At 37.0% G+C, this 18,279-nt stretch overlaps 1 protein-coding gene across 3 annotated transcripts in view; it reads right to left on the bottom strand.

The window, feature by feature from the left end:
- Window positions 1–1,720: 1,720 nt before the first annotated feature.
- Window positions 1,721–18,279, bottom strand: part of LOC306986700 (uncharacterized protein) — a 20,019-nt gene continuing 3,460 nt past the window's right edge. Inside the window, exons 1-9 of one of the 3 annotated variants that reach the window (XM_079590188.1) lie at window positions 17,040–17,289; window positions 14,374–14,432; window positions 13,427–13,447; window positions 12,999–13,274; window positions 11,702–12,004; window positions 10,635–10,922; window positions 9,421–9,599; window positions 4,837–4,929; window positions 1,721–4,141 (exon numbers count right to left, since the gene is read on the bottom strand). In XM_079590188.1, coding sequence (XP_079446314.1) covers window positions 3,737–4,141; window positions 4,837–4,929; window positions 9,421–9,599; window positions 10,635–10,922; window positions 11,702–12,004; window positions 12,999–13,274; window positions 13,427–13,447; window positions 14,374–14,419 — 1,611 coding nt within the window. In that variant the 5' untranslated portion in view covers window positions 14,420–14,432; window positions 17,040–17,289 and the 3' untranslated portion in view covers window positions 1,721–3,736. Of the gene's footprint in view, window positions 4,142–4,836; window positions 4,930–9,420; window positions 9,600–10,634; window positions 10,923–11,701; window positions 12,005–12,998; window positions 13,275–13,426; window positions 13,448–14,373; window positions 14,433–15,377; window positions 15,403–17,039; window positions 17,290–18,279 lie in introns of those variants that run through there. The other 2 variants (XM_079590189.1, XM_079590187.1) reach the window with 2 other exon arrangements.

Genomic DNA, 18,279 nt, shown 5'->3' with positions numbered 1-18,279 from the left:
TTGTTAATATTCATGGTTCTATGGAAGTCAGTTAGCGGTATTTGCCTGTTATAGCTTAAAGCAAATACATCTGTGTGAGTTTCAATGCTCATCCGAAAGAGGAAAAAATGCTATAATGATCACAATCACAACTTTTCCAAGACAGCTGCAGATGAATAAAGCACTTTGAGAAACCTGTCTCCTGTCCTGAGAACTCTTAAGCTGACAAAAGATCAATTTACCAATGAAATCAGCATAAATCGATGAGGAAAGCACACACTCCTGAGCTCGTTTGATAATGTGATGCCAGCATCTGTGTAAACCGCTGATCAAACCTGAGCAGACTTACAGGGTGGACTTGTATTGCTATGGTTCCTTTACCCCTAAAATATTGACAAGTCTTTTTACCAGTCACTTTTCACTGCGATGAGTGCATGCTCTTAATTTGATTTATCCAGCTCAAACTACTCAGGGTAAAGTTCAATTCACCAAACGCAAATGCAAATTTCAACATATTTAAAAGCAATGACCTTTGTAAATCTGACTCGCACTGAACTTTAAGAGGTGAATGCATTTGTTCAAGTATAATCAAGTTTAAACCGTTTATACACCTGGTTATTAACACTAGTTTATCAGAAAAATTATTTCTGTACGAAACAGAAAAAGTATTACCATTTCCTTATTGACCAGCTAACTAGTTTTGATTCTGTTGTGCTCAGTTATGCCTGAGGATTGGAGATGAGTGCACCACTCAAAAACTGTTTTCTATTCACGACTGTATTGCGTAATCCTAAATTTGACATCCATTATTTGCTAACATTAAAAACAATTTCATATCAGCGGCTAAAATAACATTGACATTAAGAATACTTCTCATCAGAGGCAAAGTAATGCAATGACGTCTCCTTTCTAGCAGGCAACCTCTAGTTTAGCATGCTTCTGTGATGCTTTTAATTGTGTATATAGACTATATCTATGACATCAGCGCATATATAAAGAGAGTATAATTAATAAATAGCAATAACAATAGTCTCAGTGAAATATATCTTGAGTTTTGCATTATCAAAATCATTCTCAAGTGCAAAGATAAAAAGCAGTCAAAGCATTTTGTTTCTTATTCAGTAAAGCATGGAAGTGCTAAAGGTTTCTTGTTTCTTATTTTAAGGGAAATGCATGAGAATCCAGCAATCATTGGATTGAAAGAGTATTGATCATCGACATGCAATATATCTATGTACAGAAGTCTGTGTGTTTGTGTGTGTGTGTGTGTGTGTGTTTTCTATGGGTAATTTACAAATAAATCTGTTCTGCTCATGTTTGATAAATGAGGCCCAATGCTTTCACACTAATATTGCTTCATAAGGCCCAATAACTGCACATTCAGTCATGTGACATATAAGAACAAATGGTAACAATACAATTCCTGGAGTGAAGCAAAGGAGATTTAAAAGAAGGCTTGCAAGTCAAAAATCTAGGGCTTGATCATGAAATATATCTAATAAGTAGCAATGCAATATAGAAAACTTTTTTTACATTTCATACAATGCTTTAAAATTACAATCTATACCTGTTCTGAATGCAGTTACCAAAGCAAAAAGGGGTCCATTTCATTTGTAAATTTTTTCCCATTATTTTTTTGCAAACCACTGTATTTACATTAGTTCGAATTTAATTCACATCTTTGCAAGGATTTAGTCTTAATTGTGCTTTTTCAACACCCTGTCTTTTTTTTTTTTTTTTTGCTAGTTTCCCTTGGTCTCATTCAGACATCGAAACATGAGGTAGCGATCTTGCAGACAGACTAAGCCACGCCCCATGATGCAAGACTCCACCCACCAGCTACAGCTCATTTTAATATTGCGTTATCATTTACCTGTATAAACACATTTATCCAGTAGAATCAAGTATTAACCTAAAAATCAAGTGCTGTGCGAGAAGAATAATGAAAGAGAATTAATTAAAACTATAAACTTTTAAAGTTTCCAAAAAGGGGGTTTTCGCAGCAATGACAGAGAACCACCAATTTGGGTTTCCCAAGAACCTTTCAGTAAACAGTTCTGCGTGGAACCATCGAAGCCAATACAGCTAAGAGTATATGGTATAAGGTTCAGATAGCTTTGCAAATAAGGTATTTGCAATTAATAAATCTGAAGTATGTGATAATTGTGTTTGAAGAGGACCTATTTGTCTTTTTTATTTTCAGCCTTTTTAGCTTTTGAGCATGAGAAAGGTCTGGAAGTTACAATGCACAAAGTCAATCTAAAGAGACTTATTCTCTGTATCAGTAAGCATCATCCACTGTTTCTGAACTCCCTGAAACGCCTCGAGTGTAGTCTCGAGTTTTCTTCTCATGTCACAATATCCCTCACTGGTCCAGCCGACCAATCAGAGCACATTGCGCTTTTCAGAGGGAGGGGCTTCATAGGAACTAAACAGAGCATTACTGACAGACTGGGAAGAGATAAATGTCAAATATGTGATTTTTTTTTTACATTCAAGCATGAAAACCTTTTAGTAGACCCTCCCAAAAAAATCCAAGACTTTTGTAAATGACCATAATACGACCTCTTTAAGCAAAATAGTAAAGTTTAACTAGTTTAACTAGTATGTTACAGCTAGATGTGTTCTACGCCGATTCAAGTGTACTGACAGAAATGCTATAAAACCATATTAGATGTTATGAATATACATTTTCCTGTACTCAGTTCCCACACTCAGTCATCTCACTAAGTCCATTGCTTCTTATAGCGAATCATTCTTCATGAATAAATGTCAATGGATGTGATTCTCAAGCAAATTTCTGCAAGTCTTACAAAGCTCAAAGCAGCTAAAATATATTCAAATGAGTGCGAATAAAGGATCACATGAATAGCGCAAGAAAAGAGATCACCGGAAAGGCCCAGGCGTTGGAGAAACCCCAGCGGAGTCAGCATCTGAAACTGCTGAGACAAGCTATTTCTTCAGCGGAGTTCCTCTGAACCAGAGCCAAAACCCTCCGCCACAGCTGATCCTATTTACAGTGTTAAGCCCCCGTACCAGATACCTGTCACCCATGCGGACCTGATTCATCAAGGTGTTTAGTTTACCATTGGCAGGGATTATCAGCACAGCACTTCAAAGCTGGAGGCGAATGCAGACGCTCAAAAAGGGAGCATTCACACCAGGAGAAGCGCTGGGAAAGTGTGTTTGCCGGTGAGATGCGTTCAGGTTGGTCTTGGAAATGAACTTGATAAGCGACTCAAAAAAAGATTCTTTTGGCATTTTGTAGATGAACTGCGTGAAAAATATGCGAGTAAGATGCCAGTTTACGATCCACTTCAAGTGTTGCTTGAAGCGTCCTTGGAGTTTCAGGAAGTTTGGACACTCCCGTAAAAGTTCTAGATGGTGGCATGGCTAAATAAAGGTAAATAAAAGTATAGTCAAGACTCACAAGTGATGTGTTTTTTTTTTTTCTTCACATGCACTAAATGGCCACTCTAATCTAGCACTTGGCTTTAAACTAGTCAAGAACTCCTCAGTTCCTCAATTCAAATGCATGCATAGTGCAGGACCGTTTCTGTTCTTCAAAGTTTATTTTTTAATCATTTTTTCACGAGTGCTTTGGATTCTTCTTCTCTTTTTGCTTCTTCGACAAACCATTTGTTAAGCATCAGATGAGTCCAAGAAAGATGTAATTCTAGAAGTGTAAGATGTTGCGAATGAAAAGTGGCCGCACTGGTGTAATAGATGTTGGTTAGTGTAACTTCATTTACAGTGCTCAGGTTGTGGTTCCATTAGTTGGATCAAACGTAGCGGCTTTCTCAGGATGTGGCGAAGCATCTTTGCTCGTCTTTGCATCCGACTCATTCACCATTTCCTCAGGCGTGGTTGCGCCGATCAGGTCGCCATCTATCTGAGCCCCAGATTTGGGCGGGACAACGGGGCTGGGGCTCAGAATGGAATCAGGGGTGCGAGTGGCACTGTGGTCGCCCTCAGAGATGGTCGGCGGGACGCCAGCGAGAGTGTCGGGCTCAAGAAGGAGCTTGTGAGAGGTGAGATTGTCGGGGACGTCTGTGTCACTGTCCAGAGGAAGCGCAGACGAGGTGAACTCCACGCCTGAGTCGTTCATATCCATGTCAGATTGGAGGGTCTGGTACTGACCTGGTTTTGATACCTCAAGACCCTAAAAGTGAAGTTAAATGAGAACCGCAGAACTGTGAGATGAATGTCTGAACTATTCAAATAGTCGTAGAAAAAAAAAACAAGAAAAAGTTCTTCTAAAATAAAAATTCTGTCATTTTTTTTATTTTTTTTTATGTTGCTGTTTTTTATTTATTTTTGGTCTAAACTATGAGCAGTTGTTGTACACGCTGCATAACAATTCTTTAAATATTTAAAATACTTTGGTCCATGGAAATATTGTCATTATTTTAGTAATGTTTTTATATTATCATCGGTTTAATAATGTTCTGAACTATATTTTATTGTGATATTTTTATGTGCTTTTGTCATTTTTATTAGATTTTTTTCTTCTTAAATATTACTATTCAGGTTTCATTTGTTTTTATTTCAGTTTTAGTTTTTATTTATTTCCAGATAGTAATTTTAGTAATTTAGAAATTAGTAGTAATGGCAAGGCAACATTTCCAATTTTAATTTAGTTTAAGTTCTTCTAATATTTATATTTTACTTATCAATTTAAATTATTATTATTATTATTTTTTTTTAAAGATTAATTAAATAAGATTAATTTTAGTTAACAAATAATCCTGATTTGGGACAACATGAGGGTGAGCAAATGATGACAGAATTTTTATTTTTAGTTGAACTATCCCGTTAAGATCATGTTGGCGGAAAAAAACACAAAAAAACACGTACTTTGATCTCAACTTCTGTGCTCTCAGTGTTGTTCTCCCATGTGGACTGCAAAGTGGACTCCTCTGTGAATTTAGTATAAACTTCATGAACCACCTGAAAAACATATATACACATGTCAAAAATAATCATACTGTGCTGTCGGTGGTCCCACAATAGTATCAAAATCATAGCAAGGGCTTTTTCACACTAGAGCTTGTGGTTCGAACCAGAGTCCATTAAAGGCAAGTTTGGGTGTGAAAGCTTGTTCCTTCACAAATCTACTTGAAAATGGGAGTATGATGGACGGCTTATGTGGGGTATGCTAGACATTTTTTGCAGAAGTGAACTACTATTGATATAGTGAAGTGAATTGTCACTTTCTGACAGTCCAAAAAGTGGCCCGATTTACCTGCATCTTATAATGAATCAGTCATTCCTGTTTGCCTGTAGGAATTGCCTCTGGCAAGTATCTCGCATTCTTTGCTTCTCTTGCCATGACAGGCGCAAGTGACGTTAAAATCTGCTAGTGAAAATCAAAGGGACTAAAATATGAATACAACAATAAATATTGAATTTTGCTTTCCATTTTGGCTCCTTCTCCTGAGCTAGAGTGGCAGACAGATGCTGTCGGTAATCACATTGAGCCGCTGATGCAAACGTATCACAGTCTGGAGCAAAATAATGAAATGTTGAAATGTTGTGTGAAGGCAGGGGGTGGAAATGAATTCAGGTTCAGACCAACCAAATCACACCAAGTGTGAAAACAGCCTGAGAAATCAGCAGATCCAGAATAAATATTCTGCACACACATTAGGGTTGTTGGAAATAGGATATACTGTATACTGTAACATTGTGAAAACTGGATGAAGCAAAGGGCAAATATATCTGAATCATTTCAAACACATACTGTGTAAAGCACAACAGCTCTCCTGTATTTGGCCCTTCACAGTGTCACAAAATATATACAGTATGAGCATATTGTAAAAACCCCGAGGCACAATAACCCATAATTTGAGGGTAAACACAATTATGTCACAGACAAACACATAGACAACATGAATTTCACTAGGCTGGCAAATGATTAATTGCTGGAGTCTAGTAACTATATTCAGAATAGCATACTAGCATTACTCTTTCTGCAGTATGCAGGGTTTTGTATATTGTGTGCAGAATGCTTGCCATGGTAAGGGACGATAGCAGTGTGAAATTTGATATCAAGTAAAAGAGGGAAATGAACGAAACAGTTTCAATAGCAACAGCCTAACGAAAAGAATAGCCTTATAGTCGCCTAATGAAGAGTTTGCAACTAATGGCAAATTAAATGAACGCATTGACAGCCAAATGTTTTTATACAGACATATCAAAATTACCTTGAGCATACATTACCTTGACAGGAACTGTTGTTCGAAGGGATGAACAAAAGTCAGTGGCTTATCTGGTTACACAACATACATCTTAATTAAGTGTGTCAAATATTAATACGGTAAACCGAACAGCGCAAAGGAATCGTTTGCAAAGAAGTTGCATTTAGAAGTCAAGACCATTATGAGAATGAAACGGTTTGGTGAAAAACACGCAATTTAATCTGACTGAACTTTCAGTTAAATATAAACTAATAAAATGTACATTTTACCACCTAGAATTCATTGGACGTAAAAAAAAATACGTCATTGTGGCAAGTCTAGTGTGAAGTATGCAAATGTTCACTTCCTTAGCTCATTATTTGATTGGTCTAGCAAACGTTTTTAAAGTCCCCCTGAGGTGAAAATCACGTTTTTAATGTTGTTTATACGCGTGTCATGGTGTTTTTAATTTGCAGTAAGACAAACCATGTGCAAAGTCAACATCATTGGGTGTAGAGTTACATTCAAGCTATTTTAGGACATGAAGACATTTTTTTCACAGGAAAACTTTTAAATATGCCATTTTGGTGATCACAGATGAGCTTTAAGAGATAAAAGTATTGACTACAGGAGGACTTTAAACAAAATTTGAACAAAAGTAAACGTTTTTATTTTCAATACTTCATGAGGTCATAGAATAGTGAGCAGTAGTATGCTACATTGTTTTTACGTGTCACATAAATGTGGAGTTTAATGTAAAAAAGTATATACTTTGTAGTATGCAGTATGCTAGTATTCTATTCGGAGCATATTTCTGTTCTGTATCTAATTTGCAAAGCTAAAATCATGAAATGTAAGAGAAAAAATCGTTAACAATTGTAAAATCTGCAACAATGTCCAAAGTAATTCAATATGACCAGGACATGATTAAAATCTTAAGTGACTCCATTAATCAATGGCCAACCATAAGTACACACTCACACAGCAGCATATAAACAGAAGTCAGCACACATATACACACATACACATAGATTCATATTTACCTCTCCATATATATTGCATATGTGCATGTGTGTTTAAGCACGGCAGAAGCTTTAACACACAGGTGTATGTACCTTTATACCTATTTATATTAAGAGTTCAAATTAGGATCAGTGCAATACACCTGAAGTTACTCATCTCAGGAGATCTGAGAGGAAAACGAAGGGAATAATGGACAGGTACACAGTCACTACGAGTGACAGAAAGGCTTTTGGGACTCCTATTGCGCTACCACAACACCAATACAGATTCATCAACTTAGCAATATAAGAAAATACGACACCGGAACGCAAATCTCTCTCACCCAGCAGGGACTCCGTCAGATGATCCTTTAGGGGGGAGAAATGGAGTGTTAAGCTAACCACCACAAAACCTCTTTCAAATAAATGTGTTTGGGAGAAATACACACATTCAATCTCACTTTACACTCCACAGACGAACAAGCCAGATTATATTTGTATTGACTGATGGGTGATAATAGATAAGAAGACTGGCAAGATTGGATTGCATTGTTGTTGGAAACGGGATGAATTTGCCAGGTTTCTATGGGCTTGAAACAAAAGGAGATGTTTTCTTAAAGCTACATCAACACGCTACAGGAGGTTTTGTCTCATACGGTAAAAACAGGGTAAAAGCAAACTACAAATTACTCAGTAATGGTCAAAATGATTCAAAATAATCATATAAAAATAATAAATAATTAAAAGGGGTTCATCAGAATGAACTGAAAAAACGAACAAAGACAAGAGAAGAGACTTACATAAACACACAGACACATATTTTTGTTCAATCACATTTGCTGAAACTGATTTAATTATCATTATACAGGTGAAACTCGAAAAATTTGAATATCGTGCAAAAGTTCATTTGTTTCAGTAATTCAACTTAAAAGGTGAAACTAATATATAGACTCATTACATGCAAAGTGAGATATTTCAAGCCTTTATTTGTTATAATTTTGATGATTATGGCTTACATCTTATGAAAACCCCAAATCCCAAATCTCATGAAATTAATTAAAAGGATTTTAAATACAGAAATGTCAGCCCTCTGAAAAGTATAATCATGCATATGTACTCAGTACTTGGTTTGGGAAACTTTTGCTTGAATTACTGCCTCAATGCGGCCAAATAAATGAACTTTTGCACGATATTCAAATTTTTCGAGTTTCACCTGTATTGTATAATCCTACAGTTACGTTTAAAAAAAGTTTGGGGTCGGTAAGACTTTAATGTTTTTGAAAGTCGTCACTTATGCTCAACAAGGCTGCATTTCCTTGATACAGTAAAAACAGTAATATTGTGAAATATTGCTACCTTTTAAAAAATCTGTGTGGCGAGCAGGACGAGTGGCGTGAATAATGATGAGCGACATCTGCGCATAATAATTGTGTATGATTTAGATATTATTTATGCAATTATGAATCGATCACACATACAATTTTAGTTTATCAATTATTTTCACGCACAGTTTAAAGGAATAAATATATAAAGGTAATATAAATATGCTTTAAAATCAATAGATGAAGCTATGAGCTTAAAAGTTCAATTCTCTCAATACCTTTATCCACTGTATGAACTAACTTCTCAACTTTTACTTGCACTGATATACAGTAGAGAGACTTTTTCTTTTAGTTGTCCTCTTTCATAGACAGCTATTTTCTTCTTGCTGTGTACATTCTTAATATTTTAGTGAATCGCGCTGCTTCTCTCGTGAGAAATGAATCTCAGTTTCACTCTTTCTCAGCATGTGATTGGCTGTTCGCTACTGATGTCACACCTAAACTCCTAAACTCAGGATCAAAGCCTGTTGACAGAGAAAGTTGATGATCAGCATCATGGTACCAACAAAGCCTGGTTGGATTGGTTTGGTTTTGTCAACTCAAAACTAATCCTGTAACCCGGAGTTTGATCAACTACCATCATGGTAACGTTACAGGCCCCAGGCCTGGACTATTTTATTTGCTGTTTTGTTTTATTATGTGTGGCGACGTTTTTGTATTTGTTTATTTATTTTATTAAAAGTCTTTAAATGTTCGCCGGTTCCCGCCTCCTTCTTCCCACAACATCTAACCTCGTTATAAACTGCTTTCTATTTTAATATATTTTTTTAAGTATTTTATTTCTGTGATGGCAAAGCTGAATTTTTAGTAGCCGTTACTCCAGTCTTTTCAAGAAAGTTGTATTATACGTCTGGGGTGTCTAAAGTTGATTGGTTTTACCTGTCTGAAAGCATCCCCGTCGCCCTTGCCCGCCTGCTGGGCGATTAGGGAGAGCTTACGTGCTCTATCTGCCCGGCGGTGAACCTTGATCAGACAGGACAGCAGACACACCAACAGCAGGAACGCCAGCAGAGACAGCAAGGAGATGATCGCCACATAGAGCTGCGGCAGCTTATAGGCTGTTATGGGAGAGGAGAGGATCATGGGTACAGGAAATAGACCTCAACTTGTTAGTTATTAAAGGGGTGATGAACTGGGAAATCAAATTTTCCTTGAGCTTTTGACATATAAGTGGTCATCATACTATAAGAATATCCTGAAAGTTTCAGAACTGAAAACTTCCTAGTCCAATAAAAGCTTTTATTGACACCAGGCACAGCGACCGACAGGTTTTTCAAAGTGGGGATCTATGATGTCAAAGGGTATCAAACACCGCCTCGGCAGAAGAAGATCAACGCCTACTTCAACACCGCCTGTTTAGCCCCGCCCACCGATTCACGCATTACTTGCAATAGCTAAATAACATACCGGTAGGCCTACGAGGTGATACTTGCTAAACCGAATCGAGCTACCAAGTAATAAACATGCCGTTTACAAAATATTAGTGCCTGGTGGTGGAAGAAGACAGTCGCTGCATAAGCTTTCTTAGGAATCCAATATTAGGAATGCGTGGTTAAACTTGATTAAATCAGTCACAATTTCGACACAGGCTTTGCAAACAGACTTTTACGAAATGAATCTGCCAGCAACGCCACAAACATGTAAGTAACCATGTGTTTATTCGAATGCCTGATCTGAGATCAGTGATTTCTGATGTGTAATTATTCAAGTTCAGATAGATTATCTTTCTCTCAAAATCGTTCAATACTGTTTATGCATCAGTGTCTAAACGATCAACTTCACATCGTTTCTCTTATTTAAATTGCGATTCAATTATATACAAACATGTAAGCCAATCACAGCGGTGGGCGTTTACACTGAAGTCTCACACAGACACGCCCCTTAAAACAGAGCAATGAAATCAGAGGCTAAAATTAGGCTTGATAAAATGCCTTTTTAATTTTAAATCATGACCATTTTTTATGTTAAAATCATACTAACATTATAAGGGCACCCCAGGCAACATTATAAAATAATAAAACAATCCAGTTCATGACCCCTTTAAAATCCGATCCAAACACAATCAACAGTGCGTTCTCAAATTCTCCACTCACGCTCCACGTTAAGGTAGACGTCAGCTATACGGAAGCCTGAGAAGTCCATCACTCGAAAGACACCCATGTCACTGACTTTGACCTTCTTCAAGTAGAAAACGGATCCTTCCACAGACGCTCGACCATCAAAAACAGACTCAACAGACGCCGTCAGCTCTCCCTGGTCAATGATGAGTCGTTCTTTGCGGTCAGAGTCCGGGATGTAGACCATTTTGACTTTGGCGTGGTCCGCGTGAAGCCTGATCTTCAAGGTTTGGCCGTAATTCAAGTGATCAAAGATCTGATGATCTGTGAAATGGAAAAAAGCAATGATAGCTCAAACTCAAAATCCTGACTGGATTACACAGATATTGAATACTAATGCACCAAATTTCTATGTAGCCTACTTGAAAACAGCTCAGAATATAATCAGAGTTGATTAATAATTGATTAATCTGATTAATAATAACAATAGGTATTATTAAAAATAGTATTGGCAATAATACATTTATTTAAAGTAAATAAATATGTACAAGTAAATAAATATTTTTTACTAAATATTTAAATAGTTTTTTTGAACACTGATGTCCTTTATAATCTCATGCCAAAGAACAACCATTATCTATGTTAAAAATAATAATAATAATAATAATTGTGGCAAAAGTGGCAAAAGTGACAACATATTTGATTCTTTCTATGACCAGTGGATGTTTTACTTTTATTTGTAAGACTCAAGTAATATTTAGATTTAGAGCAAACATAGCATGTCAAAACGAATATCCCCATCTTTGTGCTAGGATGGCGTTTCTGTATACTCAGCTTTTTTTAGTTGAGTTATCCTGCCAAAAACTGTTTTAAGAATAAGCTGCAATGTGCACCAAAATGAATACTGATAGTGTAAAGTCTGAGTCTTTTGTGCTAACATGTCCTATTTTTTTTCCTTTGTCCTCTCTTTCCTTAACTTCCTCTTACACTTCCCTCTTTGTACTTTTACACTATTTTAAGGCTTTGACACATGTAAGGCTTTGTCTTTTAAGCGCTGAAACTGTCTCCTTATATAATGCTCACACAAATATTGATTTTTGCACCTTTCACGTTGAGGCAGGCCCTCAGTCTGACTTTTTCATCCCTGTCCACGATGGTGTAGCTGCCCTCATCGGCCCCTGTAAGCAGGTGGAGGTTGACCCTCTTCTCGTCCACGGTGAGGCGGTTCTCGTACTGTTCCGTGGTGAAGCCGGTCTGGTTGAGGAGAACCACAGGTTGTTCCTCGGTGGTCTGGTTAACTGGAGGCAGAGCTCCAGGCCTGAACTCAAGGGTGTATGGACCGATCGCAGGGTTGATGGGGATATGATACGTGTCTCCATATTTCACCACAGTCTCTAGTGCACAGTCTAGAAGAACAACAGAACTGAAATACATCAACACACCTATGAGGACATTCTTTTTGACTACACACTGTAAAACAAAAGTAAGTATATATAGATAAATACAGTCTTATAGATAAGTAATGAGGCTGAAAATTCAGCTTTGATCACAGGAACAAATTACATTTTATATATATATATATACATATATGTGACTCTGGTTCACAAAACCAGTCATAAGTCGCACGGGTATATTTGTGGCAATAGCCAACAATACATTGTATGGGTCAAAATGATCGATTTTTCTTTTATGCCAAAAATCATTAGGATATTAAGTAAAGATCATGTTCCATGAAGATATTTTGTAAATTTCCTACCGTAAATATATATAAAAAATATTTTTGTGAGTGAATGCAGCACAATCGCGAACATAAATGGACAACTTTAAAGGCGATTTTCTCAATGTTTTTTTTTTTTGCACCCTCAGATTCCAGATTTTAATAACGGCCAAATATTGTCCTATCCTAACAAACCATACATCAATGAAAAGCCTATTTATTCAGCTTTCAGATGGTGTATACATCTCAATAAAAAAAAAATTGGCCCTTGTGACTGGTTTTGTGGTCAAGGGTCATATATATATATATATATAATTTAATTAATTAAGTAATTTATTTGTGTAATCAAAGCTGAATTTTCAGCATCATTACTCCAGTCTTCAGTGTCACATGGTCCTTCAGAAATCATTCTAATATGCTGATTTGCAGCTCTTTCAGGTGATGGTAAAGATATGTTATACAAAAGTCTTCAATTTCAAACAAATGCTGGCCTTTTGCACTTTCTATTCATCAAAGAATCCTGCAAAAAGTAACACGCAACAATTACAGTTTATACGGTATATAACATGTATACCCATAGCTTTTCATCATTTAAAAAAGCATTTTGCTTATTGAATCCTTTCCTGTCATCTATCAAATAGCCAACAGAGGAAGACCTTATTTAGTGGTATTATAACTTTTACCTCTAACTACGAGAGTGATTCGTCTGACATCAGCAGGGGCCGCAGAATTCTTCACCACGTATGTGCCCTCATCCTCCTCGCCCACGTCCTCCAGGATCAAATGGCTGATGTGAACGTTCAGTTTGGCTCTCTGATCCAGAATTGTCCCGTTCCGCAGGAGAACCCGCTCTAACAGCGGCTCCACCCTCGGCTTGAACAACACCTCTGATGTGTCTAAAGCCGACACGGGAATATGAACATCCTCTCCAAAGAAAGCAGTGCGGTGTTCATCTTTAGCTGCATAGTGACAAGAAAGACAGAAAGTCAGACAATATAATACACTTAACTACAGAAAATTGAGAAGCATATTAAAAAACAAATTTATAAATCGAAGATAGAGGATCGGCCCTTTGTAATTATTAGGCCTATAATAGTCTCAGAATCATTACCTTTAATGGTTGATGACCAAGCTGGAAAAAAAAGAGAGAAAAGGTAAATACAAGTATAATCGAGCCATTTCTATTCCATACATTTAAATATTGTTTTAATTTATGCTACAATAAACTTAAATGCCTGAGTCACTTTTGTATTGAGTTATTCACCCTCTTGGATTCATCCTACAAAAAGTAAAATTTTACCATCTTTTTCACTCATTGCTACCATTTTGATTTAATTTTTTATTAATGCAGGTGTTTAATAATTGTTCATATCTGGTTATTGAGTTAAAAGAAAATTGAATGACCTAAATGGTGATATTAAATGACCTAAACTGTCGAATCAGAATGCCACTGGCAATATGAGAGTATATATTTGCTCAGGTGACAGATCAAATTTTCATTGGATCAAATTTAGCTTATCTACAGTATAACTGCTGCAAAATAGCAATACATTTGCCCTTATGCTCTTAACAACTAAATCCCATTGGACTTGGAAATCAGCAGTTATGAAGGAGAATAACAAGGAGACAAAGTCTCTCTCTCTTTATGTATATTAAATATTAACAACATCTTAAAACCCTGACTGACAAACTACTGTTGAAGCAATTCACGCCTAACTCAAAAGACAAAACAAAGAAAAATGCAAGCATTTCGTGCTTTTAAAAACCAATGGCCTGAATATACAGGCTCTAAAAATACATGCCTTTTTGCTGACGATAAAAATACACCTATCTGAGAAAAGAGTTTCCCTTCTCTGCAGCACGAACAATATGAAAGCACTATTAGGAATGCTGCCATGTCAAACCGCCAACTGTGCACTTTCAGTCCAGCATCTTATGATAAATGATGCTGCAAATGTTGCCCTTGTGAAATAAAGCCATTGCAAATGGAAAGCTAAGCCTAGTATTTGTTGTAGCAACATTTATTTGCAGAAATGTGTGCTAAAGAGGTTTAGTTACCTGAGCACAAGAGGGTGCTAATGACTGCCACACACGTGATGATCATTTTGGCTGGAAATCTGTGTGAACAAATGCAACTGTGAAACAACATAAACAAGCAAAACTTATTGCCAGCAAGATATGGGAAGAAATGACAATTAATGATACCTATGGCATATAAAATATACAATTTTCACTTAATTTGATAAATATGTTGTTCACTGAATTAGAATATGGTGTCTCAAGCTATGCATTTAAAATTAAACCGAATTTTCTATTATTTTCAAAAAAGGATTTAATAAATTCATGATGCTATGACACAAGAGGCTTTAAAGAGATTCTTGTCGTGGTCTAATAGCACTAGTTATCTAACTAAAGGCCTGAATCATTAATGCTATCTGAATTCACTCTTGTACATCAAAAGAGATCACTATTGCTTTTAGGTCAAACTCTAAAGCAGCGTGACAGTTTGATCAGTGTCTCTTTAAGACTGATTGTAGATCTGACTAAGGAAGGAGATTGGTTGTCTGTCTCTGCAAGATAAATCAGCCTGACTTTTCTGTCTCTGTTTCACCCTGTTTTCTTCCTTTTTGGTCTTTGAGGCTACAGGGGTTGGAGTGGAGAGAAGTTTTGCTACATCTGTTTTAACACTAGTGTGTTTCTTAGAAAGCACCCAAGAGTCCCTCTTTTTTTGTTCAGGAGAGAGAGAGCCCGAAAGGGCTGCCTTCAGCCAGAGAGTGGCCATAAATGGACTTGTCTCACATTCTATAAGAATGTAATGTATTATTCTCATTGGTTGGCTCAGCTGTTACACCCCCCTGAACCCACCCTGTATAAATGCTGATGTTTGCAAGTAAAAACAGAAAAGGTCGGTGAACACCAATTGGCTTCATGTTCCTGACTCTCTCCCCTGTAATTCTTTTCAATGAAAAAGGAACAAGACGAGAATGAGGCACGAGGAACAGTAAATAGAGATAAAATATTCGAACAGTCTCTTAAACAGTAGCTTTGTAATGGACACTGACCATAATGCCATGACATCCGGTTTCTGACAGCCTGTATACTTGTCCAGAGTATACAGTGGCTGGTGCCACTTCTTCTAAAAGCCCAAATCGGTTCAAAATCTGTCTCCATCTTTCCCTTATATGCTTTACCTTTTATAGCCTATTGCCCTAGACTATTATTCTTAACCAATAGGTTGAGCGAGCCTATAGGTAGCTAATAATTTTCAGTAGGCTAATAAAAAGTGTTCACTCCTACAAGAAATATTTTTTTTCCCCCACATATTTATTGTGGCAAAATATGGTTCAAAATTGTGAGAGTGAAAGAGAAAAATACAATCTTCTTTGTTCAAGTCCTTTGCCAAAGTAGGCCTACTCTTTCTTTGGCCTCATATTATTGAATCAGAAGTGAGCGCCTCAGCGTGAAAACGAACTCCATCTGCTCCACTTCCACTTGATTAACAATCGATTTCAGAACAACGCATATTTAGAATAAATCTGTTTGGTATTTAAGTGCACTTTACCCGAAAGCACGCTCATTTCTAGTTCTTAATAGCGTGAGATATAGGCTAGGCTATAAAACGCCAAGACGTTGGCCTTAAAAAAAAATGGATTGGAGTGAGGAGACGCTATGACTGACAGGTCATGTTTCAGCGCATGCCTTTTAAACTGCCGACTCAGTGAGATAGATTATTCAGACGAGTGTGACTGTAGGCTACTGTACTAATTAAACGACCAATAATTATCTTTCATACAGGATTCCTTCGCTGTCGCTTTGAAATGGCTACACAGCTTATATCCGTGGTTTTCAGTCGCCACCTTTTTTTCTCCGTTCCGTATTAACCACACGGGCCCGCTGATGCGACAAGGGTGTGTCACAGTCTTCTGCTGGACCTGTCCCATCAAAAGGATTCTGAGGACCGTATTTAACTAATATTTTCGTTTTCTTATGCATACAGCCTGCTTGAACAAAGCAGGTTATGTAGCCTACAGAAATGAGAACACGCACGATGAAACATGACGATCAACGCTGTTGTCTTATTTAGCGAGATGATGAACAGACATTCAAGTGGGCTTCCGTAATGTCTGTCGGTTCTATTATATAAAAGAACTGGTGCGTCGCGAAAAAATGTAGTTATACAGTAACACTCAGCGGCGTGGCTATAATAAAGTCACTAGCTTTAGTGTCCACTAGCCTTTGAGAGCAGTATGTCATGGGGTAGACAGTATTTTATGTCCCATTCAAGAGGAAGCTGCATCAATCGACAATGAACTATGAATCAATATTTTCTCGTGTTACCAATAAGGCGACTTCAACTGACAGGCGCTACAACCAAGGTGCTAAATTGGAGCCATATTTACATGTAGCCTACAGTCATAAACCTAAAAACTGCGCAAAAATACTGTAGGCTATTATAATAATTGTGCCAAAAGATTTGTCCACATAGTTCTGCATCTAGCCTATTATAACGAGGCTATAAAAATGTAAAAAAATAAAATAAAAAAAGTCCCGATGCGAACCGTTTGTTGATAGAAACGCCCTTAAAATCATTTGTTATTATCACTTAATCTAAGAATAAAGTTATAAAGCAGTAAACGACAAAACGGCATAATTTAACACTATTGTTTATTTTGCCTTATGTGAAAGCATCATTCTTAAATATGATAAAGAAGTGGTGTAATTACCTTTGTAGGCTATATGAAATCCAAATCGGCAAAAGGATTGGCACGCTATATGAAAAAAATATGGTTTAAAAGGATGGGTTTCGTCCTCCTATTTCCCAACCCTTCTTTACCGCCCCCAATCTGCCAAAGAAAGACACTTCTGTTTTAACAAATCGGCGTTATCTGGAAGACTTCGGCTGATTTCGTTTTAGAGGCAATTTCCGCTCGGCTTTGCTCGGATGCTGTCGTTCATTTCCGGAAAATCACTCTCGCCTTTGCTCTACCAGAGCAACGTTTACATAAAGCCTATAAGCGTGAATCTGTGCAGCTCAACAACCGTTATCTCAATTCAACTCAAATAGCCTTATTAGCTTTACTATACTTACTAATACAATATTGCCAAGGTTTGGAGTATTTGCACACAAGAAAAGTATTCCTGCATAGGAAATGCAATGATGCCTAAATGGTGCCTTATATTCACAGGCATATGTATCACAATAGTGTATGATCACAATAGTTGATGGACAATATTGTGTGTGTGTGTGTGTGTGTGTGTGTGTGTGTGTGTGTAACAAAGAAAAGAGGAAATGTTTTCATTTCTTTTCTTATTCCAAATCCCTGAATATAATAACAGCACTCCAAAACAATAGTCTTTGTGCTCCTGCTCTGCTCACTGCTAAGAGCTGAAGTAGCTTCTGTAAAATATGAGCTGTCAGCATCTTACATTAAAGAACTACTCAATGATTTCATCTTCTCTAGATCTCAAGAGGAATTAGAAGAGATGGGGAGGGGAAGGAGGACAAAAAGCTATAGGCCTAGGCTAGTATGTGCATATGTGCTAATGCACAGAAATAATAATAATAAATATTTTTTTACCAGTTTCTAGATAGATAGCACGCTGAGGAATACATTGTAGAGTTTCTAGATCTCTACAATGAGGCGCGCTGGGATGATCCTTGAACAGAATGGACAACATTCTTGGACAGATGCTGCTGATGAGGAGGAGGAGCACTGTCCATTTGCAGAGTTTGTGGAGTATGCCTTATGGCAGGGCTATTCAATTAATTTAGAATTGGTGCCAGTTCATGAAACGGAGGCAAAATAAGGGGCTGGAGAATATGAGTAATTATGGTAAAAAATAAATAAATTACAACAACATACTGAAGGAATCAATATATTCTATTTTGTAAATGCAGAACAACATATGCACATTGTGATGCACTAAGACACATAGGCCCAAGGCAATGTTACATTCAAAATG

Source organism: Phoxinus phoxinus, assembly GCF_949152265.1.
Source record: "Phoxinus phoxinus genome assembly, chromosome: 19".
NCBI classification, from domain to species: domain Eukaryota; kingdom Metazoa; phylum Chordata; class Actinopteri; order Cypriniformes; family Leuciscidae; genus Phoxinus; species Phoxinus phoxinus.
The sequence above is the reverse complement of the archived record's forward strand: the minus strand, read 5'-3'. Positions and strand labels throughout refer to the sequence as shown.